The sequence below is a fragment of the Apostichopus japonicus genome, chromosome 20, assembly GCF_037975245.1.
Source record: "Apostichopus japonicus isolate 1M-3 chromosome 20, ASM3797524v1, whole genome shotgun sequence".
Taxonomy (NCBI): Eukaryota; Metazoa; Echinodermata; class Holothuroidea; order Aspidochirotida; family Stichopodidae; genus Apostichopus; species Apostichopus japonicus.
In genome coordinates this window covers 31,962,230-31,989,142 of record NC_092580.1, presented here as the reverse complement: position 1 = coordinate 31,989,142, position 26,913 = coordinate 31,962,230, and the positions used below count along the sequence as shown (strand labels likewise).

General features: G+C 37.1%; 1 protein-coding gene across 1 annotated transcript; it reads left to right on the top strand.

Moving 5' to 3' along the window:
* Positions 1-483: 483 nt before the first annotated feature.
* On the top strand, positions 484-21,979 carry LOC139961345 (OTU domain-containing protein 5-A-like). The gene is made up of 9 exons (XM_071960489.1): positions 484-1,247; positions 3,083-3,176; positions 5,090-5,154; positions 8,300-8,456; positions 10,690-10,838; positions 12,257-12,448; positions 13,699-13,963; positions 16,639-16,812; positions 19,762-21,979. The coding sequence occupies exons 1-9, from the start codon at positions 735-737 to the stop codon at positions 19,890-19,892; spliced, it is 1,740 nt and encodes a 579-aa protein (XP_071816590.1). The 5' UTR covers positions 484-734; the 3' UTR covers positions 19,893-21,979.
* The last annotated feature ends 4,934 nt before the right edge of the window (positions 21,980-26,913 follow it).

Genomic DNA, 26,913 nt, shown 5'->3' with positions numbered 1-26,913 from the left:
AAGAAGGACCTTCCGAGTTTATACCTAGTCTAGCTTTGTTAGTTGAATAGTATTATAATATCAGAATATTGTCTTGTTATAATCGAAAGTTTGGCTCTCTTATCTCATCATGCTTCAGTTTGACTCTGCGGGGAATTCGACACCGTCGCGTGCTATGACACACTGTGTCAGGGGCAATGGAAAATCATCCACACTAAATAAAACTAACATATCTAACAAGACAGATATGTCTCTGAGAAAGAATGAGCCTGACAAAATGATGGTGGCTACTATATAAGTGTTGCAAATTTCTTCACTGAGGTTCAGAAAGCGTAACCCAAATTTTAAAAAGAGGGCAATACCAATGAACGACCTTTCACTTACACGTCATTTCAACGTTTGCCGCAAGAATTATTGAATGAGATAACAGTCCCCGTGACGTCATAATTATGCCTTCCCCGAAACAGTGTTTATATACACTGCAATTTGAGCACAGCTGTTCTTCTGTACAGTTCTCAATCTGAATCAGCGCACAGGACATCATAGCTGTTCGTATGTGTGCAACTGCGTACAATATACGTTAACTGCGAACAATATATGTGCACTATTACTACTGGTATGCAATACGTTATGTATCTCGTTGGGTAAACGAAACTAAGGTCAGGAACAACAGTCGGCCTTTGTGGATAATTGTTCCATTTACCATTCATTTGCTTGTATATATCGAACAGTAGATTGTTTGAACTTTATCGAAGATGACCATCCTACCTAAAAAGAAACCTTCTCAAGAAAAAAGGACAAACGAAGTCGAAAACACAAGCCACCTTGGCGGCCACTCTCATACTCATAGTCACAGCCTTACTGCTGGGCATCACGCCCATAGTAGTTCGAATGTTGAATCTGGTAGAGGTGGGGCGCGGCCAAAATCAAGAAATTCACCACCAAGATGGGTAGGATTAGGTTCTCTGGATGATAGAATATCAACTCATGAAACTCTTGGAAGCTTTGACAGTACTGAAAGGAGGGAAAATCCTCATAATTCGCATAGTGGAAGTAAAAGAGCTAGACATAGATCTTCTCCACATAGACATGAACGATCGAAGAGACCAGTTCCACGAAAACATCACAGAGATTTGCCGTCAGGTTCGGGGTTACAACTGGGAAGGCAAAACAGTGTTCAGATACCAGAAGCCGTTGAAATTGACTTCAATAGTGGTGATGAGTACGAGGATGAAGTAGATCATACAACTAGTGAAGAGACTGAAGAGGTACTTCAGTTATAGAGCTTTGAGAAATTGTTAATGTTAAGTCTCAGTCATTCCAATTCAAGGTGTCTCAATCAACTATTCATTTATCACTCACCATCTTTAGACTTTAGTTTAAGCTCAACCTAGTAACTAACAACAACCTCCTGTACCATACTTTGCCAAGGCCTAGCTTTATCAGAACCAGTTGCATGACCTGGAAAGGTTCTGAAAGGAAGCACAAAGTAATTATTAAGGCAAGGAAAGGAGTTTCATATATAGGCCTTGTATAGACCTAGATACATAGTAAATGCAATTTATAACCTCCAGTTTAAGCTTATCAGATGTCTGGTGGAATTTTGTTCGACACTTCGGTGAAAAACCGTGTATTACCCACTATTTGTCCAGCAGCTACTGAAACAGGTAAGAGTGCAGGGAATATCATTTTCCCATGTTGATAGTTAAGCAAGTACACAAAGGCTTAAGTTCACTTTGATTGATATTTACATACTAATTTTAGCCAGAATATGTGCTTCGAAGCATAAGTGAGTAATGGAGGTCCTATGAGGAAATGCACAATTCTACAAGTTTTTATCCAACACAGCAATTTGCATCTTGTGGAGATTCAAGATCAAACAACAATTGCAGCTCATGATACTCAGTAGCACAGTGCTGAGAACCTTTAAAACTCTCAGCAAATGGAACGTTGTTATAAGAGGAGCAGAGATTAGTTGGGGGATAGTAGTAACTGTAAAGTTGAAGGTTTACAGTCTTGTTTGAGGCCAAAGTCCCCTCACACAACTTTACAACTTAAAGCCTGGTCATTGGTAACTTGTCACATACCAATGTGTGAGCAATTCATACCAACCCTCCTGAGGCAATACAGTGCACCACATCAACTTTCCCCTGCGGGGACTTCCCATAGGATTCAGCCACAAACCGGTGCACCCAACTATAGTTAAAAGTTACCTTCCAAGTCCCCATTTATACACCTGGGTGAAGAGAGGCAATGGAGATAAAGTGCCTTGCCCAAGGATACAAGGTTATGATCTGGTTAGGACTTGAACCAGCAAACCTTAAATCACAAGTCCACTGCCTTAGCCACTTGACCACAACAACGCTCTCACATATCAACTTATTTGGTGCCTTCACATATATGTATACCACCACACTTCTTACATCTACCCTACTGACTCTGCACATACAAATAACAAGTAATCAATTTTGAAGTGGTTGGGTTATCTATACCCATTACATGTGAGTTGCATGATACATGTGATTTCTGTCTACATATCAAGCTGTTGGGTCGATAAGGAATAGGTCTTGTATTAGGTAGGCATAACCTTTCAAATTAAGCCTACTCTTAGACTCTGAAGTCAAAGCAAAATGTCTTCATCAGGCAATATTTATCAAGACTGGCACAACAAGTAGTTTTCTATTATTGATAGCGTGATTGTTTTAGTACAAAACCACCATAAGATGATGTCTTTAACTACTAGCATCCCCCCAATAGTGGTGCAACGGTGAATAACCTTGTAATATATAAGTATGGTGAGTTATGCATTACGACTTCACTTATGTTCTTCTATATCTTAAACTTAGTGAGGTTATTGTTTAATTCTGAAGCACCTGATCATTATGAAACACTTGTACATTAATAAGTTTAATATTTAGTGTATTAGTTCTAATTAAATTTGATTGTATGTACATTATGTTTGAAAATACAACATCTTGAAGAGGTTTAATACTATACACATAGCCTACTGTACATGCTATTTTCCATTCATAAAAGTTGATGGTATACATTTATACACAGTCGGATAATGATTACTTTAATCCCATGAATTTTATCTTTAAAGAGAGAAACATTGTTTGAGAAGATGCTTAAAGAGGTGAAAGGTTTTATCATCAAACAAATGGAGCCAGATGGAGCTTGTCTATTCAGAGCTGTGGGTAAGTATATGTAATTTGTAGTCTTGGAAAAAAAGAAAATTAACATGATTTTAGTAAGTGTACACCTCTGTAAGAAATTTTTGCACACTTCAAAAAGTTATGATTATCAGAAAAATGTCTGCTATTTACATACTTAGCCTGTAGCTTAGTATTGTTTGCAAGATTCACATACCCAGGGTCTGCAAGCACCCAAAGAGAGCTTTATAGAGCTTTGTTTATCTGTTCAACCATCCATATATGTTCACCTTATTTGGAAAAGTTGCAAGAAACACTGGGCTTTTCTTTCAGTTTCACCCCTTCTTGGGCATCTGTGCATAAAAGTGGAAGTTTTGGTGTTCTTCCAAGTAATGGAGGATCAATCCATCAAAATTTCATTTTACTATCAGAGTACAGTGATACGTGTCATGTGTGATCCCACAATGTAAAATGTGTACTGCTACTCCATGTACACTTGCAAACAATGGAATGGTGTGCTACTACACCATGTACTCTTGCAAACAATGGAATGGTGTGCTGCTACACCTTGTACACTTACAGACAAAAGACTGGTGTGCTACTACACCTTGTACAGTAGCAGACAATACACCTTACTACAATTGCAAACATTGGAATGATGTGCTACTACACCATGTACACTAGCAGACAATAGTAAGGTAAGCTACTACACCATGTACACTAGCAAACAATGGAATGGTGTGCTACTACACCTTGTACACTAGCAGACAATAATAAGGTGTGCTACTACACCTTGTACACTTGCAGACAAAAGAAAGGTGTGCTACTGCACCTTGTACACTAGCAGACAATAGTAAGGTGTGCTACTACACCATGTACAATTGCAAACAATGGAAAGGTGTGCTACTACACCTTGTGCGCTACTACACCTTGTGCGCTACTACACCTTGTGCGCTACTACACCTTGTACACCTGCAAACAATATAAAGGTATGCTACAACACATAGACATTTTTGCTCTATAAAGGGCCCGTACTCGGAGAATTAAATGCTGTTGTATACGCACAGGAAGCTTTGCAGTTTTCACTCTCCGAAATTGCTGTGAGATCACTGCACACTGTACTGTGTTCAGATTAGCTTCGTAAAGGAGGACTTCACAAATTTCTTACGATGCTTTTGATTTGCTGACCAGTGAAAAATACAAGCCTTAATATTGACCAATCAAGTCGAATTTTATATCACTAGAGAGAGGAGTCAACAAACTTTCATTGGCATAGGAAAGCAATTGGTTATGCAATGACTCTCCGAGCAAGCACAATGTACGCATTGAGAGATAGGGACATTTTGAAGACAATCACTGCATTCCGAAGTGGTTTTTACTTTTTCAGATTAAAAAGTACAGGGTTTAGTTCACAAGCATCATAAATAACGACACATTCTTCAAAATGACATAATAAAGAGTTTTCTGAGTGCTATACTTAGAAAGTTAGCGCGAAATGTTCTTATCTTGTAGCAATATTTGCTGCGTAAAGGGGGTGTTTGTGCCGAGTTCTGCAAGGATTCCATATGCATGAACAATTGCAAACAATAGAAAAGCTCACAGTTGGCTCTTAATTCAGTTTATTCAAAAACGAATCATTATCATCAGATTGGGAATAATCTTGAGTGTTACATGTGATCTCTTAAAATTATACATGCAAATCCATGATGGTGAGGTTTAGTAAAGCAATTTTGTTGCACAAGCATGGTAAAAAAATTTAATGTTGTGCTACTAAACTGATCTAACATGATGGTATCATGCTACCTGTAGAGCTATGGCAGGAAATTATTTCTAGATTTCTTTACTAGAGTGTCTCTTCTTATAGTTTTTATTCTTCCTTTACAATGCATGATATCTTCAGTAATCTGTGGCCATCTGTTCTATAAGATATATGACTTTGTTATATTTATTTCTCTTAGCTGACCAGGTTTATGGAGACCAAGAATGGCACACCGAGGTGAGGAGACACTGTATGGACTACATGGTAAGCATAATATGAGGACATGGCAGATTCCATACATCTTACAATCAGAACTGTTGACTAAATAGGTATCGTACTAACCTTAACCATTGGACTATATGTTAAGCATAATATAAGGACGTGGCAGATTCCATACATCTTACAATCAGAACTGTTGACTAAATAGGTATCGTACTAACCTTAACCATTGGACTATATGTTAAGCATAATATAAGGACGTGGCAGATTCCATACATCTTACAATCAGAACTGTTGACTATATAGGTATCGTACTAACCTTAACCATTGGACTATATGTTAAGCATAATATAAGGACGTGGCAGATTCCATACATCTTACAATCAGAACTGTTGACTAAATAGGTATCGTACTAACCTTTACCTGGACTACATGGTGAGCATAATACAAGGACGTGGCAGATTCCATACATTTTACAATCAGAACTGTTGACTAATAGGTATCGTACTGACCTTAACCATTGATTCGTACTAACCTTAACCATTGGACTACATGGTAAGCATAATATAAGGACATGGCAGATTCCATACATCTTACAATCAGAACTGTTGACTAAATAGGTATCGTACTAACCTTAACCATTGGACTATATGTTAAGCATAATATAAGGACGTGGCAGATTCCATACATCTTACAATCAGAACTGTTGACTAATAGGTATCGTACTAACCTTAACCATTGATTCGTACTAACCTTAACCATTGGACTACATGGTAAGCATAATATAAGGACATGGCAGATTCCATACATCTTACAATCAGAACTGTTGACTAATAGGTATCGTACTAACCTTTACCTTTGGACTACATGGTAAGCATAATACAAGGACGTGGCAGATTCCATACATCTTACAATCAGAACTGTTGACTAATAGGTATCGTACTAACCTTTACCTTTGGACTACATGGTAAGCATAATACAAGGACGTGGCAAATTCCATACATCTTACAATCAGAACTGTTGACTAATAGGTATCGTACTAACCTTAACCATTGATTCGTACTAACCTTAACCATTGGACTACATGGTAAGCATAATATAAGGACATGGCAGATTCCATACATCTTACAATCAGAACTGTTGACTAATAGGTATCGTACTAACCTTTACCTTTGGACTACATGGTAAGCATAATACAAGGACGTGGCAGATTCCATACATCTTACAATCAGAACTGTTGACTAATAGGTATCGTACTAACCTTTACCTTTGGACTACATGGTAAGCATAATACAAGGACGTGGCAGATTCCATACATCTTACAATCAGAACTGTTGACTAATGGGTATCCTCGTGACATTTACCATATAAAATGGTATAACACACATACTTCTTTTGTTTGTAGTCTTGTTACTATGACAAGGTGACAAATATACTGCAACTTTCACTTAATCTGTTACTACTAGTGGTGATTCCTTCCATATGGAAAACTTGTTCACATTTGATAGTAACACACTTATAGCAAAAACTAATTTGGCAACAATCACCATCATCATTAAATGAGCTAGTGAATTAGGTCTACCATCTGTGCAAATAATGTATTAATAAAAAAACCAAAGAAAACTATATAAAAATTCCAGTCATTCTCCTTTGTTAGACTACCTGAGGAAAATGCTTTCTAGTCACTTCGCCCAACAACCATTTCGCCCAACTGCCATTTCGCCCAACCAGCCTGGTCATTTCGCCCAACCAGCCTGGTCATTTCGCCCAACCAGCCTGGTCATTTCGCCCAACCAGCATGGTCATTTCGCCCAACCAGCCTGGTCATTTCGCCCAACCAGCATGGTCATTTCGCCCAACCAGCATGGTCATTTCGCCCAACCAGCCTGGTCATTTCGCCCAACCTTATTTTTACTAATATTCAGTCAGAATAATATTACTTTTTCTATTCCACTAGTTCAATTTGATTTATTTTGGGTTAGGTTACTTCGTAATAGGTAAATAAAAAAGTGAGGTCCGCTCGATATCGATCGGAGTCTGAGCAGTTATTTCGGGTATAATGGGAGGATTACACTACTTTAGGCGTTTACGCATACAATGGGAGTTATATTATTATACAAACACAGGGGAATCAGTCTTCATGAAAACCTATCAAACCTAACCCCTAAAACACTGATCCATCCTACTGACTAACAATTCCCGAACGTTTCCTTATTAAATTGAAAAAAAAATATAAAACCCGTCCGTAATATTGAATTACTATATTTAATCAATGTAACCACTTTATCAATGTAACCACATGTAATCACATATGTAATCAATTTAACCGCGACTTCAAGTTTCCTTAATACTCGGTTCGTATCCCGTAACGTTAACAATTCCCGAACGTTTACTATATCAAACCTAACCCCTAAAACACTGATCCATCCTCAAGATTCCTTAATATTCGGTTCGTATCCTGTAACGTTAAAAATTCCCGAACGTTTCCTTACTAAAGTTATACAAAATAAAGGACTTCAAGTTTTCTTAATATTCCTTAATATTCGAACGTTTACTATCAAACCTAACCTCTAACACACTGATCAATCCTCAAGTTTCCTTAATATTCGGTTCGTATCCTGTAACGTTAAAAATTCCCGAACGTTTCCTTACTAAAGTTATACAAAGTAAAGGACTTCAAGTTTCCTTAATATTTCTTAATATTCGAACGTTTACTATCAAACCTAACCCCTAACACACTGATCAATCCTCAAGTTTCCTTAATATTCGGTTCGTATCCTGTAACGTTAACAATTCCCGAACGTTTCCTTTTGAAATATCATATTTAATCAAGGTTGGGTGAAATGACCAGACTGGTTGGGCAAAATGACCAGGCTGGTTGGGCGAAATGACCAGGATGGTTGGGCGAAATGACCAGGCTGAAAATCACCCATTGCATGTAGTCATCTGAAGTGAAAATGATACTACAATATGAGAAATTTTAACTGCATTATCTAATTTGCTATTAAACAAATTGTATAGTTTATTTCTTTGTGGGAAATGGTCTGTTTGTAGAAGCGCCTGACGTTGAGTGGTAAGGTCGAGAATACAACAGTGTAACATAACATTAACCGAAAAGGAAACAACTCTTTGTATACGTAACACTTTTTGGTATACACAATGCATTAACTTTGTAATCCTTGTTTCACAGACCAAAAATTGTGACTACTTTTCACAGTATGTTACCGAAGATTTTGCGACTTACATCAGAAGGAAAAGACTGGACAGTTGCCATGGAAACCATGTTGAAATGCAAGCCATTTCTGAGCTGTATAATCGTAACATAGAGGTTTATTTGTACAGTAATGGTAAGTCTCTAGGTGCCACAGAAATTATAAAGTTCTGACCTGTTACTCTCTGCCCATTTTGTCCAGCTCTTCTCTCTGGCCTGTCATGTAGTTAATTACAGCTCTACGACCTGCCATGCTAACCCTCCCCCCCCCCACTCCCCCTATACCTACCTGCTCTACCACTTACGCCACTCTACACATGCCCACCTGTTCTGCATCAGCAATTTAGAGAAACATTGTGTTTGTTGTTTTTTCAAGCCAAATTTGAAGATTTGTTGGTCCAAGATTGTGCTAATAATACAGAGAAGGTTAAAGAATTTCTAATTGAATAAAATTTATACAAAGACCACATGTTTCTTGAAATTGTAAAGGGGCAAGTATAAATATCTTGAAAATATTTGAAATCCCCAAAAGTCATGTAGCATTCAAAGTTATTTTAGAATGAGACATTCCTGCAGCAGTACCAACATCTAAAATTCTGTTTGTATTCAGTATGAGTATTAAACCTTCCTTCCAACTATCCCAACCAGAGTAATCTGATAACCTTTGACCCAATAACCCCAAACTTTCATATCTAAGCTCTGTAACACCTTCCTCTCCCCTCGTTAAGACATGCCAGCTATGTTTTAATCATGATCTCCTTCAGTTGTGCTCATTAGCGTACATAATAAAATCAGATTCCACACAGTTGCCTACTGATTGCTCTCATCTACAGAAGGTTTTTCGTCATTACTTGTCAAACTGTCTGTATGCTGTATATACTGCTGGGGGACTTTATGGTGTTACACTTAATAGGAATAAATCTGAATACAATGGAGTGAATGCAACATTAAAATTTGCAAAATTACAGCTCTGCAACAAAACCGTTAAATGGAAATGAATGAAAATGCCTTGGTCGTTATGTCAAATATTTATCTTGTTCAGGTTTCAAAACACATCAATGACAGCAAAAACAGGAAAAACGAAAGAGAGAAGGCCATTTAAAGAGGAATACTGTATATCATTGTTTTGTCTTCTTTAGACTTGATTAAGGCCAATGATATATCCAGAGAGACTTTCATTGTGCTGTATTTGGTGTGTGTGTGCATGTGCTATCACATAGCCTAATGATGGTTAGGTTTGCTTCTACTTTAATTTCAAGTACATTAAAGAAGGTAATGTGCCTATCATTCTTATGTGCACAAGATCTATGAAGTGTTGTTTCTTAAGGCATCCATTTTTGTTTCATTTATAGTCTTTCTTGTAACATTTGTAGGCAAGTTAATCTTGTTTTTGTGTGTTTATGGATGTGTATCTGATGTAGCCTTGTAATCACTAACTACCAAGGATATTCTTGTGAACTTCATACTTGATATGTGGATACAACTTTATACTGATCGCACAGGAGCATTATTGTTTGTTTTTTTGTGAGGCCAAACAGAAGTCAAATTCTGATCACTTTGTAAACAAAATAAATCCAAACGTCAAGGTCAGATGATTTCATACTTGGTATGTAATTACGTGTGAATGGAAAAACCTTGTTGATCACTACATGTTTACATGGGACAAACATTGAATTTCGTGTAAAGTAAGTAGGTAAAACTATATTGCTCCATAAAAGGAAATTACGATTAAAATGGTGCATAATTTTGAATGTGGCATTGGCATGCATCACTAAGCCCATTGGTTTTCTTTTTAACAATTACCTTCTGAACCCAGCTGCATGAGGGCAAATTTTCAATGATCTTTTCGACAAAGCATGACAAATATGTACACTGTAGGAGTAATGTGTACTTAGGTTTGGTGAATAGAACACCAGCTTTGAGACAGTAAAAGTCTACTTTGAATGGATCCTAGGCATATTGTTTTATATCAGTATCTCCAAAGCCTTGGAGGCTGATACAAATTTTTCAATCCAACTTCTTTTTTTTTGGGGGGGGGGGGGGGGTGGGAGGGGGTGTTTAATTACAATGCAATCTTTTTGGGGGGTGAGAGGAGGTGTTTAATTACAAGGCAATCTTAATTTAATGTAAGGGGGTGTTTAATTACAAGGCAATCTTAATTTAATGTAAACAAACTACAGTAGTTGTCATCCAAAGAGAAATTTGGTCATATCAGACGACTGAAAGACCATTGATATTTTTGCCCTGTACGTGAATGCTGGGGTTTAATGTTCCTCATATGGTAAGTAACCATTTGGCAGGATCTTCAGTCACTGGGTTTTAATGAATTTCATTTTTTGCAACAAATTTTTTGTCTCTTTTTATTTCAGAACCAATAAATACCTTCCATACTATCAACAAACAAGAGAATTATCCCATACGACTTAGCTATCACCGAAGTGTTCACTATAATTCAGTGGTGGACCCGACTCAACCATCCGTCGGTGTTGGGCTAGGAATGCCCTCGTTTTATCCAGGGGTACGTACAACGTTTTCTGCAATATTAATTTCCCATCCTAGTTTTTCCTTTTAAGTGGTCTGCTTTTGCGATAACCCACAAAATAAAATCACAAGACACTATTCCAGGTTGCATCTAAAAACCGACTCGGCAGTTCTTACCTCATTATTCAGTTCTGATGTATGTTGTTTTTTGCATTATTCATAGGATTTAATGTATGCATTTATGCTTTTATTCCATCAGCTGTATATTTAGCAAAGGCCACTTTGTCTTTTATGTCCAGTTCAGAGGCATTTTCTTTGACTAAAATGTGGAACAGAATGTGGCTTTCATTGATAGCAGCCACACAAAAGCGAACAGGAAGTAACTTATCGATGTGTGGCGTGAGAACCTTCTTGTAATTTTTCACTTAGTCTGCAAAGTTGACTTCCTTGAACAAAGAATATGTTCCTGTTTGTTACTGACAATTGCATCTTCGTATAAAGGCTCCTTTAAAACGGCCATACATCTTTGTAAGGCATTCGCCGATAGCACAAAGACCTTGTTGGGGATGAAATAAAAAAAGTAAAAAAGCAATGTTGCTTGTTATACCACTAATGTAAAATGCAGATATTAACTGATGTGCCAACTGGAAATTGAGAATAAACTGTTGAATGTAAAGTTCTATAAACATTACCAAATGCCAATCTGTTAGTTTTTGAAAGTAAATTATTTTCATTTGCCTAGAAAATAACCCAACCAGACTAGAGGCGTAGCATTGGTTATTATTCCACTGTTTTCAACTGTTTGTAAAATAAGTCTAAAAAGAGTGGAATATTTTTATTATCATTTGGCTCAAATGATTGATCAGCCAGAAGGGAAGTAAGATTAATATTTATTTATACTTTCCACTTCTTCATCTACGTTTTGAATTTAATCGACAATAGAGTTCAAATGATCTTAATACCTGTGGTGAACCATAAATGAAAAACTGAATCTACTAGCACAAAGACCGTGTTGGGGATGAAATAAAAGAAGAAAAAAAAAAAGCTTGTTTTTTATATCATTAATGTAAAATGCAGATATTAACTGATGTGCCATTTGGAAATTGAGAATAAGCTGTTGAATGTCGCTATAAACATTACCAAAAAGCAAATCGGTTATAAATTTGATATCATTTTAGTTTTTGAAAGTAAATTATTCTCTTTGCCTAGAAATAACCCAAGCATACTAGAGGCATAATAGCATTAGTTATAGTATTCATATAAGAAATTAAACCACAGACATTTTAAGAACTGATAAATGTCCATCAGGTTTTCTGTGTTTACGATTTGTTTTGTTTGGTCAACCCGGCTGTATCCTTTTTTGTCAGTGTTCTGAGAGAAGGCAGAAGGTGTTGAAGGACCCATGATCATATATATATTTATTTACTTTGGCATTTCTTTTTTAAAAAACCACAGCTAGCTGACAAGAGGTTGATGGTGGATGCGTTAAATCGGTCCGAGAATTCAGAGATAGAGAAGGCCATGTTGGAAGACAAACTGAGGGCGACAGACTGGGAGGCTACTAACGAGGCTTTGGAGAAACAAGTTGCCCAAGATTCATATCTTCAATGGGTCAAAGAGAATGAGATGCGCAACAGGAAGAAATATGTAAGTTAGTGGGAAGAAACATGATGGATTTCTTTCCTAGGGGGGGGGAGATGGGGGGGGTGGGGAATAGGGAGAGGAGTCAAGAAAAAATTTTCAAGTCGTAATTGCCCGTCTGTATTTGTAATTGATATAGTAAATAAGAAAGTTCTATAAAACATTCTACCTTTGAGAAGCTTTTTCTTAACAAACAAACAAATCATGTGGCAGGGAATGATTTTTTGCAAATATACTTCAGCTGTGGTAAGTGAACCATGTCCAGTTGGTTTGGGGGGCAGGGGGATGGGGGGGGTAGCGGTGCCTAATATGGAAATAAGTGACTTTTCTTTTCCAACTAGGGAGACTTAACTTGTAATCAAAGAGGCACATGGCAGGTTGTCCAAAATGTAAATCTGGAATTCTTTTAGGTGTTTTCGATTGACAGGGTTGATAATGGTTCAGACATCTTTTTAGTAATTGGTGTTATTGGTGAATGAGTGAGGTGAGACCACACAGATTCAGTGAACAATAAGTTGCAATCATAATGAGCTGTAAATAATAATAATAATAATATTAATTATAGTAATAATAAAATAGTACTTATATAGCGCGTTCATCAGCAACTCTGCTCAAAGCACTTTACAGGAATTGAAACAATTAATATACAGGAAATTATAAAAATAATAATAATATTTAGATTGATTAAACTCAGACTTATCCTGATCAATGATAACCTGTCAAACATAGAGGCAATCCGTCCTTATGGTAGCAGCTAAACAGCGCCCAACCGACAATTTATCTCACAGGTCCCCACCTTATACACCTGGGTGAAGAGAGGCAATGGAGATAAAGCGCCTTCTCTAAGGACACAACGTAACGATCTGGCCAGGACTCGAACCTGCCAGTCCACTGCCTTGACCACTTGTCCACAATGCTCTCTTATTGCAGTGTGTTTCCTATAATGTGATAGTTGTAAAGTGTTTTAGCATTTCTATTCTGTGTGCTTGGACTGCTGTAGCTGTTAGCTGAATGCTGCTATAAATCAAAACCTACTTAACTAGACTTTTAACACTGACACCACATGTCCAGATTTGTATTACAAAAGGTAGCTAGGTATTGGATCTGGTTTGACCAGATGAAGGGCCAGATGATCTAGATTAAATACTTGCTGCTGCTGAGAACTATTTAAATGACCTTCAAAATTCAGCTCAAAGAAACAAAGCTAACAAGACCAGATTATCGATTTTTACTTTCTTTGTTTGTCTTCTCTGCAGCGTCCAGCCATTGCCGCCAGTAGTTCAACGCTCTCGGAAAATTCTCCGGGAAGGGGAGATAGAGAGGGAGCCAGCAGCGCCCCCTTGTCTGGGTCACTCCGGGGTCAACATTCTCCTCGCCAAAGATCAAGCACCAGCAAGTCTGCTCAGAGCAGTCCGGACAGACCAGACACTATACGAAAGGGGTACCTGAGTCCCAGGTCATCAGAGGTCACACACCACAGCCCCAGAGCGGCCGAGGCAGCCAGTTCCAGTAGCCGACATGGTACGTTCCATTAGAACATTTGAGCATGCCACGTTATGAATGTGAGATATCTGTTTTAAATGTAAAAGAGTTACTTTTAGGGTCTCATTTCCAAGTTTCCAATGAAATGGAAGTGTTACTACTGCTGTACGTGAGTTGTGATGTAACTAATGTTTGTGGTGTCTCTTATTTTATGCCAGAGACAATGTCAGGTGACAAGCAGAAGAACATAAAATATCTTTTTGGCTCTGCAAAATGACCACCCAATCAAACAGTTCAGTAGCATTATTTAATTTTCAAATTATTTCACAAAACTTTTTGTCATTGGGGAGTACAGAAGTAAGTTGTGGTAAATACTAAATTCGTTGGGCATGATCCACAATTCTCTGGCCTATTAATAAGAAACAATGCCCTATGTTGTTAATCCAAATCAATACACCTTATTAATGAAGGGGTTAGGTCCAGCTTCTGACAAAATGAAAACAGATTTTCGAAGCCACGACACTTAAATTTCAAATTATTTCACAAAATTATTGTCATTGGAGTTCGGAAGTATGGTTCTTGGTTAATACTTCACTCATTATGAAGATGGATCTAAGCTTGATTTCTGCCTAAAGTATCCACATGGGTTTCATAATCAAAATTCCTCTGGCTGTCCAGTCAAGCTGTGTGAAGTTTGACCAAAAATATTTTGAAGTGCTTCGCTATACAAAGTTTATGATAGTTTTCATAATAAAAAATGGTCCGGGTGAAATTTTTCAATCAATGAAGTGGTCGGTTTCTGTTTTATGACTAAGTGAGAAAATTAAAACAACTTTACTCTTCTTAAAAGCAACATGATTGTCTGGACTGTCCATAGAAAATTATGCCATCTGTTATTTAATACTCTTCAATGAATACACCCTAATGAAATGGCTAGTAGTTTTAGGTAAACAAAACATACATGTTGTAGGACCTAAGTCTGACATGATAGCAAGAATGTCCGATTTATAGGAATAGCCCTTCAACATTACGATACCAGGGTTAGTTTAAAGTCACTTGCTTGCTCATTTAATATTTTAATAGTTTAATAATTTTCAGGCAATTACTGGTACATACTAGAAGGGACATAAGGAGGATAACAAAAGAGTGATTGTAGTAGAAATTGTTGGTTGCAGATACTGTTTATTGACAAGCCTCAATAATATTATTAATTATGTATCCTTTACAGAGCTTTTGGGGAGATGATCGGTGGGTGGGGGGGGGGGCAGCTTAGCAACTTGATTTTTTCCATATCAGGCTAATGGAACCAACACTTCTTATCGGAATGATGTCCTTTTTTTTCATGCTAAATTTTGAATTTTAAGGAAATCTTGCCAAAACATGTTATATGATATCCTTTTTTTTTAAAGGATTGTCTGGTGACCCAAAGAAGTTACCTTAAAAAATAGTAAATAATTTTCCAAACATGTTGTCAAAGTATGAGAACGTTAATATTGCGTTTGACAGAGAAACGATTTTTTAATCGTTAAGGATAGACATTTCAAATATGATTTGAACAGTACAAAACGTGACGTCAGCTATGCTATTGCAGATTGCGACATAACCCACCCTCCGCACAGTACCTATACGGTAATCAAAACAAAAACCGCGTTTGTACACAGATAAATTTCTTCCTTAATTTCCGGTGAAATTTCTTAGAAATTAGATATTTTTTCAAAAACTCCTTAAGCCGCCATGTACTAGATCGGTGGTTCCGTGGTCTTTGTGTAACACAAGGTAAATTTTAACAGCGAACTCTTCGTTGGTTAGGCTATACATTGCGCTATCCAGCTCCAACGAGAAGAATGTTCGCATACAGGCTATACTCTAACATTGACAATCGGACAGTTCTGCGAAGCCTAAGCTTCTTAGTGCTACATTCTGCTCTGACAACGATTCCGATAAATTTCTTCCATATTTTCCGGTGAAATTTCCTATAAATTAGATATGATTTAAACAACTCCTTAAGCCGCCATATATGTAGTAGATCAGTGGTTTCGTGTTTTTTCTGTAACACAAGATAAGTTTTAACAACAGACTCTTCGTTGTTTATACATCGCGCTATCCAGCTCCAGCGCGAAGAATGTTAGTGCGTATAGGCTACTCTAACGTCAACAATCGGACAGTTCTGCGAAGCCTTAGCTTCTCGGTGCTACATTCTGCTCTGAAAACGATTCCGCCAAGTTTCATCTTCCGGTGTAACAAATACTTTTCAAGTTTCCTTTTACCGTTAATTTGATCCGTGAATATTATTTCAGTGATTTCGAAGAACAGTTTATGAACTGTGGTTTGAGTGTGAGTGTATTATGTGCAACGCTTTACAAGTACACCATCTGGGCATCGTAGGATATACGTTCGCGAGTATGTACATTATATTAGGCAATCCAATGTGCTTACACGTGAGAGTGTATTTGTTGCGGAAATGGGAGTGCTATCTTCAAGTCGCCTGTTTTGCCTATCTGCAAGCACTACGTCAATCACCATATTGAAGCGTTCGAACAAACGGTACTTTTGGTGAGAAACTGGTGAATTTGAAAACCAGATTTCTACAAGAAGAAAACATCGAATGGGGACAATTTTTACATGGTTAGAAAGAGAAAAACAATAACTACAAGGACAATGTATCAAAATCTTCCACCAGACAATTCCTTTAACACCTGTTCATCATTTTTCAGAACCTGTACTTCAGAAAAACCACGTATCTCCAAGGGCACAGGAAAGTGTGTCTAAGGAGGCTGAACAAGACCGTAAGACCCCCAGCCCACCTGCCGGACCATCGGGCCTCTCAAATCCATTCATGATTAACCCATCAGCTTCTTTCATGCAAAATTTTCCACCAGCAGAATTTGGTGAGTTAGCTTTGGCTTGGTTTTTACACTTTATGTAAAAGTCGGAATATGCTTTCCATTGGTAAAGAGATATTCTACTGGTAGACGATGTGACATTTACCTGGTATAGAATAATATTCCACACAGTCAGTTTAATTATTTCATTATTTTTCTTGCAGATTTATCCTTAAAATAATCAATTTAACTGTGAATGTTCTCTCTGTTTTATAGAATTTCATCAAATTGCAACTATTTTGTTAGACTGTTATTTTCCTCTGTGAAAATAAGTTAACTGAAATATTTGAAAGCGAAACAAAATTATTTTTCAGCTAAGTTGCCAGGATGACATCATTTTATTCTACAGTTGAAAGATGCATTCACAAAATAACCTCCAAATGCTTTAAAATTTATATATAATCACTGCACAAAATGCTATGAAGGGTGTGTTATTCAACTATTAGAACTGAAGAAAATTTGCAGTGTTTTTATTAAGCAATGTACTTCATTCAGCCATTTTAAATGCAAATAACCATGGATACCAAACCAGTCAAATGTATCTCTCCGAGTAGATATTGAATATCACCATGGATACCAAACCAGTCAAATGTATGTCTCCAAGTGGATATTGAATATCACCATGGATACCAAACCAGTCAAATGTATCTCTCCGAGTAGATATTGAATATAACCATGGATACCAAACCAGTCAAATGTATCTCTCCCAGTAGATATAGAATATTACCATGGATACCAAACCAGTCAAATGTATCTCTCAGAGTAGATATAGAATATAACCATGGATACCAAACCAGTCAAATGTATCTCTCCAAGTAGATATTGAATATCACCATGGATACCAACCAGTCAAATGTATCTCTCAGAGTAGATATAGAATATAACCATGGATACCAAACCAGTCAAATGTATCTCTCCCAGTAGATATAGAATATTACCATGGATACCAAACCAGTCAAATGTATCTCTCCGAGTAGATATAGAATATAACCATGGATACCAAACCAGTCAAATGTATCTCTCAGAGTAGATATAGAATGTAACCATGGATACCAAACCAGTCAAATGTATCTCTCCCAGTAGATATAGAATATTACCATGGATACCAAACCAGTCAAATGTATCTCTCAGAGTAGATCTAGAATATAACCATGGAAACCAAACCAGTCAAATGTATCTCTCAGAGTAGATATAGAATGTAACCATGGATACCAAACCAGTCAAATGTATCTCTCCCAGTAGATATAGAATATTACCATGGATACCAAACCAGTCAAATGTATCTCTCAGAGTAGATATAGAATGTAACCATGGATACCAAACCAGTCAAATGTATCTCTCCCAGTAGATATAGAATATTACCATGGATACCAAACCAGTCAAATGTATCTCTCAGAGTAGATCTAGAATATAACCATGGAAACCAAACCAGTCAAATGTATCTCTCCGAGAAATTAAAGTAGAATCAACAATGTGTTTTTACTCTTGACTCAGAAATTTACACTGTGTAGTATCATGTATGTACAGGGAGTGTCTTCTCTAACATAATCAATGATTCTCTGCACACTAAATACCATATGATTGATCCATAAAATTTAATACATACTCAACTAGGAATCTTGTCACGCAACGGCACTATTAAAACTTCTCAACTGAAACATTTGAACTCAAAACGAAGTGTTTTCTCAAGTTAAATCTACTGCAGGTACTGCTACTGTTTAAAATTACTGACCTGCACTTATCATAAACATATATATAACAATTAAACTATGGATGAACTTTCCATTTCATTACTTAAGGATAATTTGTTTTAAGATACCGCACTCCCTAATTTTAATGTAAAGTGTAGTTTGCTTTTCAAAAAAAATAGGTCAGTAGTAAGACAGACAGCGGCTTTCGAATTTCTTGCAAGGTTTCTCTCTCCAACATTTAACTAAGAGAGTCTGTATTCTCTGCTTGAAGAGGTAATCAAATTAAGCATTGTATACCATATCTTTATTATTTATGATTATTATTTATATATATATATATATATATATATATATATAAAAATAATAAATAATAAAGATATGGTATACAGCGGGAGGCCCGTGGTTCGAATCCTGGTGGAGGCTGAAAGTTTTTTCACTGTTCTTGATTTTCCAACTCATTACGATTTTCATTTATATATATATATATATATATATATATATATAGCTATATATATATATATATATATATATAGCTATATATATATATATAGCTATATATATATATATAGCTATATATATATATATATAGCTATATATATATAGCTATATACATAAATATGATTGTTGAGGTAGGGTAAACTTGGAACCAGCTGTAGAAAGCATAACAAGCAACCATTTAAAATTATACATTCACCTACAGACTTAAAACAGGGATTTTTTTCCCTGTAATATTCGCACAATTATCCACAACCCTCACTAGGTGATATCCATGGGAAATGTTCTTCTTTGCGCTGGAAGTGTTTTTTTCTTTTTTTGTTCATGGAAATGCACTTTCTATCTGGTATATGCCAAACAAATAAACAGCCACCCCCCCCCTGTAACCTCCTTGCATTGTGAACATATAATCTGAGGCCATCAAATGTTGGTTAAATTTGTTTTCCTATTGAATTTTTGTGTTGCATCAGTGGAACTGACCTATAAATGGTCTTACTCGGTGTTTGACTCGATAGTCCAGCCACTTTCATTGACGTGCCTTGTATGTTAAGGAGAGTCGTTTCTCAAAAAACTGAAAAAGTGAGACGAAAATGCAAGCTGGACTGATAACCGTGGTTTTCATGGTCTACATTATATCAAGTTTAAATTTGTGCCTTTAGGTCATCATTTAAAGTGCTCTCTGACTTGTTACTTTTCACATGCTAATTGTTTATTTTTCATTAATTATTATTTTATTTTAATGACTATTATATGTATCTGTTGTTTTCAGGTCTGTCTGCATGGGACACAGAGGAAGCTATCCTAGCCACCGTGCTTGCCCAATCACAGCAGGAGTACTTGGATGTCTTAAGACAACCCTCCTTCCACAGAGAGGAGGAAGAGGATGAGGACTCGTCATGACCTTTGACCTCTCAAACACCTCTCAACCACTCAAACAAAACAAACATCGTATCGGTCAGCTTGTCTTTTCCGTTGAGAACAGTCGTTCGGTTTTCCCATATTATTTGCCGTAGCCGTGTGGTCGTTGTGAAATGTCCGGGTTACTACGAACACCTTTTGGTCATGATAAGTGTCATTTACTTTTAGAGTGGCAAGGGTTTGGAAGACTTAAACTTGTACATCTGATTGTCAGTATGTGTATCTGTGTATCAGTTTTTGTTACTATTATTAAGATTGCTTTATGATGTCACCATCATACCATCGGAGACTTTACTGAAAAAACCTTGTCGTTGTTCATGTGACAGTTTTTAAAATATGATAGCATGCCAGTCTCTATTCAAAAGTGTAACTTGTTTTATTGATGCTTTAAGAAAGCCCAAACATTTTTATGAAAATCATGAGTCTTGAAAAGGCAGAAAAGTTTGATAAAGAAGTCGTCACTCATTTTAACCAAGTTCGGTCGAGGAATAGATGGCCGAGACAAGCCTCGACATTTGGTGTTACAAAAGAGAAAAAGATTGAAACAAAGAATGCCTCTCAGAAAAGAATTTAAATGATTGAAAACAGATTGTGGAAGGGGAAAGTATTAGCTTCACCCAAAAATGTCTCATTCGAGCATTGAAATATATGTCAATGAGAAACAGTTCGGGTGGATTTGGATGGGACTAGATGGAGAAGGAGTCAAAAAAAATTCATATGCAAGTTGTAAGGTTGCAAGCAGTTCTCTAATTTGTCAGTAAGGTTTGCTACTATATAGCCATTGCAAAAACCTTGTAACTACATCCTCTGTGAGTGAATGAGTGAATTTGAATATAACCTTTAGCAGAAATTGTCAGTCAATCATCCAAATTGAGATTTTGACTATTTTGCCAGTATGGCCTTATGCGGCTTCTGGGGCAGAGAGAATTAAGGTTAATGTAAAGGTAAGGTAGCCAGTATTTGTGAAACACAATTTGGTAACAGATAATTACAACAACAACAAATGTCAGATGTTTTCTGTACAATTTTAAATATGAAATATTGCATTTGGGTCAAGTTACCAATACTGCCATCTTTGCCAGAATTATTGAACTACTTTAGACTAGTTCTCATGGGGGGGAGGGGCAGCATGGCGAAAGGTTTTGTAAAGTTCATCTAAACCAAACGTGATGCTTTCTGAAGTAATCAAGATTTTTAGAGCAGAATTTTTATGTATTTCTTGACCCAAAACGTGGTCTTACTCCAGTTACTTTAACACCTATATATCTTCTATTTATTTTCACTAGCAAGCTATAACCTTCACACATCTTGATATACACACAATTTACACAGCAGAAATAAAGCCGTTAGTCAGTAGGAGTAGAATTCTCTGCATGGTTGAGAGTAGAAGACGTGCTGCTAAAAGTATTTTCACAATTTAATAGAGAAGAGTATAAAGGAAGTAGAACGGTGGATACAGATTCATTCATCAGACGATCGACCCTGATCTTTTAGAAGATTTGTTGTGTCCATTCCTCTGACTTTGATTCGAAAAGTAGTAGTACAGATTCCCAAAGAAATTAATAGTATCAAAGATCCTAACGTCTAAATTACATCGTTCCAACTTTAATGGACTAAACTAACAGATTATGATTTTATGTTCTTTACTTTTCTTTTACAATTGGGGACTAGGGGAGGGTGGGGGGTGGGTGGGTTATTGTGTTTCTAGACACAATGCCTGTTCATGCAATAATGAATGACTTTATATGCTTCTTTCGTTCCATCCACTGCGGCATTGCACTAGTCAAGGTCTGTTATATCCATTGCCTCATACCTTTTCTTGGAGGTAACATTCAGACTTTATGTTCTTTTTTTTATTTTGGGGGTTTTCTCAGTCCTTTTAGTGTACATTCTTCAAGCTAAAATACCCTTCCAAGTCTTGTAAATCGGTCCAGAATGTATTAGGACCATTTATTGAGGACAATTAGAAGTAATTATGTGCAAGTTCATTGTAGTTTTGTCTTGTAGTGATTATTTACTTTGTATCATTATCATACAAGGGACAACAAGACTGTGTTACATTAACAATTAATGAATGCATATCTTATTGTGTCTTTTCGTCTTTAATTACATCATAAGAAAGATTAATGGGAGACAATCCCAGGGTATACCTCCTACCCTCCTCTTACCCTTCTCCTACCCTCTTCCTTCCCTTCTCCTTTCCTCTGAAAAATGTTTGGGAAATGTCGCCTCCTTTCATCCTTTCCCAGGGGAAAGTCCAGGATTTTAAAGAGAACAAAGTGTCGCCCTGGGGTTATGGGGGTCGTTGGCGCCAGCACCCATGCAGGAGGGTCTAGGGGGTCCTTCCCCAGAGAAAATTGAAATGTTAGACATGAAATGATGCATTCTGAAGCATAGTTTGGCAATACTTCTGTTAACCTGCAAGGTTGCCCTAATAACTACTTTTGTTTTGGGGGAGGGGAAGGGATTGAAACCCACCTCCACACCCTGCCCTCCCCTCCTAGATCCACGCCTAGTTCCTGTCGCCATCTCATCTATTGATTAAAATTGTATTTGGTCTGAATGTGATCGACTGAGGGTCGATTTTAGACATATGGATCATGCTTACATTATACAGATGCACTAACATCGTACAAACATAACATAATGTACATACTATTACATAAAAGCTCACCATACTCTAACTATGCGGTTCTGTATTGTACAACACCGCCATCACAGTTGCCTTCAAAAACATTGTGAAAAAAACGAATATCTCACCTTAAACTTTCAACATGTCTATACTTATTTTTATGTAAACATAAATCATGACTTATGCAAAGCGTGTAGTGATAGCGGGTTGGGAGATGGGATGGGGTCGGTCGGCGGGGGGGGGGGGGGTCGGTCGTTGGGGCGGGCGGGCTTACATGTGAAAACTTGATTTATAGAAAACAAACGGATACAGTTTAAGTTTTCCTGGAAACCATTATACAAACCAACATGGGCGTATTTGAAATCGGAGAGGGAGTGGCTGTGTTAGAGATTTCTATTACTGTATATTGTAGGCTCGTTCACTGAGTAAATACTACGTACTCAATAAACGGTGGAACCCCCATCTGGGATAGGTGAAGTTTAAGAAAAAAAAATTCCCTTTCTTTGAAGGTAATGATATAATATAGCCTACAAGTAAGTGAAACTTTCTAAGGACAGCAAACTGTATTGTTTTGAAGCAGGAAGGTGTGCATTCGTGAACTTGTAGGTAGGCCTACCGTATAGGATCAAACCGAACTACCAAAACGTAGATATAACAATAGTAAAAAATAAAGACATTTTCCAAAAACCTACATGGTCACAGTAAGTTTTTAGTCTAATCGTATGAAAACATTTTATTGTTGATGAAGGCGGGCTGTGTAAGGGACAGGAATGAGGACTCGTGTGGACGAAGCGACATCAGAACCAACGCTACTTTCAAGTAGTGTAGGCATCAGTGAATGGGTATTGGTTATTGACTAAGCCTTTATGCTCCTTGACGATCTATTGTACCCAACACCAATCATGTTCGTTGCTAATGGAAGAAATTGGGGAACCAGAACAGCCTAGGCCTCTGTGAAATGGTGTGACTCACCTCTGAGTGAGTAGGCTACAATAGTCCTCCTTAACGGTACCCATTGTTTGTCAATAGCATTTGTCTAAATCGACCCCAATAACTCCAACAGCCTGTTCTCGTTATTTATTTATTTATTTATTTATCTAGGACATGAATCCATGCACGCTATCTATTGTTATGTTCATACACAGCAAGAACTTGAAGAACGGGTTTGAGATGCTGTGCGCGTAACCTTGGCAACGCCTGGATCCATACATAGTATATTTGTAGTAAACAAGCATTGTTTTACGCCGGTACGTAGGCCGCTTCACAATAGCACATCTTATCATGCGAGGCTATTCATGCTATATCAAGCCCCCAACTCTGGCTACAAATGCTACATCCATGGCAACCATCGAAAATGTCCAATACTTTGATGGAAGTCTTTTCATTGTTAATAGAAAGCGTAACAGTTATAGTCATCATTGAACATTGTAGATATGAAATATTCTAAGATCGATAGCAAAACAAAATCGCCGAGTCTCCGGTAACCATGGTAACTTACGAGCCGTGCAAGGTGCAGCGTCGTCACTGCTTTTACTCTATCGCTTAATGAACTTCGTCGTCATCGTCCTTAATCATATCCAAGTCCTTTTGTTCGGTTCACACGCGATGTTGTTGTTACTTTACACTTGTTATCAAAATCAAGCATGTAAATAAGCTTACAAATAAAGAATGATTATGAGAGGAAAAAAAAAGAAAAGCAGACGGCGACCATTTGTTATAGCCTTAGTATTAAGACAACATTTACAAACATATCTGGAGCTGAGATGCGAATGAATTGAAAGCATGCAGCCTATTAGATGTTTATCATCGTGTGAGCATTATTATTATTATTATCACCTGGATGCAGTGAATTTTCAGGTTATGATGATGGTGAATAAATTTCAACGTTTACTACTATACGCTGCTTGAACTGAAATGGCGTTTTATTGAGTAAACAAGAATTGCATTTTTGATAATTCTTACGAAACCGCTACAAAGAGTCGAAAGGACTTCATTTGTTTATAATATCTTTTCCCTGGTTTAATGACCATGATAAGGGTTTTTTCTTCTCCTTCAGTACCGTATAGTGGCTTGTTTCGGGTGGGGTGAGCGTATGGGTGGCGTATAGTGGGAGTGACTGCCTCTTCATGATTACAATTTGACAAATTAAGTGTCGGTTGGGTTAACTTGTTCTTTAGTCACTCTGCAAATTCATGCATGCAGTGCATAATAATTCTCTCATTTTATTTTATAAACGAATCAAAAGATTTTCGCCCCAATTTAGTAACACTGTGTAAGAAATGGATGTATAATTTATGCAATTTCAGCTTACATATACGTTTCTTGCTAACTATATTCTGCACTTTCTGTGTCACGCAGGAGTTTGCATGTTTAAAAGTCATTGATTGAATATATGAAATATTTGCGCGTGCAAAACACGAACGCTAAGAGCGTATATATGTCACAATGGAAAACATGCAAAGAGTGGCCTACTTTTCTACGCGCTTAGCAACCGATGACGCACAATGTATAGCTTAGTAGCTTACTAAGTCTCATTTTTGAGTAATGTTAATCATAAAGGTAAAAAAAGAAAGACTACAAAAATCAAGGTTTTTCTGCAAATGAAATGATCTGTTGTCATGGCAACTTGTTCATTATGTGCACTCAAAATATATAATGTCAAAGTAACATGGGAAGGGTAGATGGCGCAGTTACGTGACAAACGCTGGTCGTCATTAAAAAGCGCGTTAATCTACAGAATGCAAACACATTTTGACAGAAAGATAAGACTTAGGCAAGTTCATGTCGAGACGATAAAAACAATGGAGCACACGCTCATAACAGTGAAAGTGACAGACGACAATCATCAGGAGACCCACACCTAAACCCCTCCCATACTCCCACCACCCCCCTCCTCCACCCCCACAAAAGCCATCCATAATTTTGATTATTATTAACCGTATAAGATAACTATTAGTCAGCATGGAGGTAAGTTGGTCCTTTGAGATCAAAAATTCAAATTGTCTAAACACGTAACTAGGCGAATATAAACAAAGTTTAAAGAAGTTCCGGTTACTTCTCATTGATTTGGGAAGATGCCGCAGGACGAGGGAGGGGGAGGGGGAGGGGGTGGGGGGACTTGTGAAAGTAGGAATTTGACAATTAATGTCATCAGTATTGTCAGTGATTTTTATAGAATCTTTGTTTTCTTATATGTTATTTAGTTCTGCACTTAACCATGCAGCGATGCGCATATAAATATATAAATACATAATATAAAAAGAAATAATGTTAAGAACTGAACTGGAATATAAGATATAGGTTTCGTTTCGAAAGCTTCAATCGATTTTAGTAAATGGTCTGCATCTTTAGAGCTTGTAATAATTGTGATATCGTACACACACAAAAATCAATTTCAGTTCCTGAACAATAGCTATATAATTTTTCTTTTTCTTTACGAGAATAATACTTTTCATTTGTGATACGTATTTCCCTAATATAGGCCTACATAAACGATTTCTTACATCATATAGTTTTTTTTTTTTAATGCCTGCAGAAACACAAATAAGAAAGATATCTTACAAAACAACCCAAACTAAAAATAGTCGCCTTATTCATAATGTACGTGAAATCATCCAAAGTTATGATTGTTAGTTGAAACTATAGGATGTAAACAAGATTCCACGATCAAGTGTGACGTAAAGACGCATGCGCGTGGAATGGCTATATGGCATTTCCGCATCAAAAGTAGTTCTTATACACATGCTGTCTTGCGCAGCATGTTATAAGGAACTTGTTACACGTAACGTATGTCCTGGACTGATAACTGCGTGGTTCTATCGCTCGCTTTGAGTGACATTACGTCTTTCGCTTACATAATATATTTTAAGTTGAGTATGACGTAGTAACCTAAATTCTTTCATGAGTCATCATCATTCGTTCCCACGGTTAGTCTTAGATTATATTCCAATTCTTTTCCCCGTGACTCGATCATCATGTCTTAGTGTTTATGAAATATAAGCCGAATAGAAGAAGGTCGATCAAAACAGGTCACATCTTGACGGTAAATGGCCTTCCCCTCCGACATTTCATTTATTTATATAATACCCCTCCGGAAGTTACCTCCGTTTATTCTATCAATACCCTCTGGCACACTCCTGGGTCCCAGTGTATTGCACATCACTACACTTGAAACACCTTTGGGGTTGATCCTCCCCCCCCCCCCAATCCTTCCCCCATTCACACACACACAAATTCACACACACACACATGCTCACACAATATCTCCTTTAGACGTTTGATACCGGTCTCTCTTCGTTGCGTTTAGAAACAACTAACAAACGCATACCCATTCTTTTAGGTGAATTAAGTATAGGCTTTCTCACTGCACAT

What these genes read in the sequence shown, in the direction of transcription:
- LOC139961345 (XM_071960489.1), top strand. Translation starts at nt 735, where the DNA reads ATGACCATCCTACCTAAAAAGAAACCTTCTCAAGAAAAAAGGACAAAC. An exon ending in TTGTCTATTCAGAGCTGTGG is followed by an intron (nt 3,177 to 5,089) that starts GTAAGTATATGT and finishes TATTTCTCTTAG; the next exon opens with CTGACCAGGTTTATGGAGAC. An exon ending in CAGTTCCAGTAGCCGACATG is followed by an intron (nt 13,964 to 16,638) that starts GTACGTTCCATT and finishes ATCATTTTTCAG; the next exon opens with AACCTGTACTTCAGAAAAAC.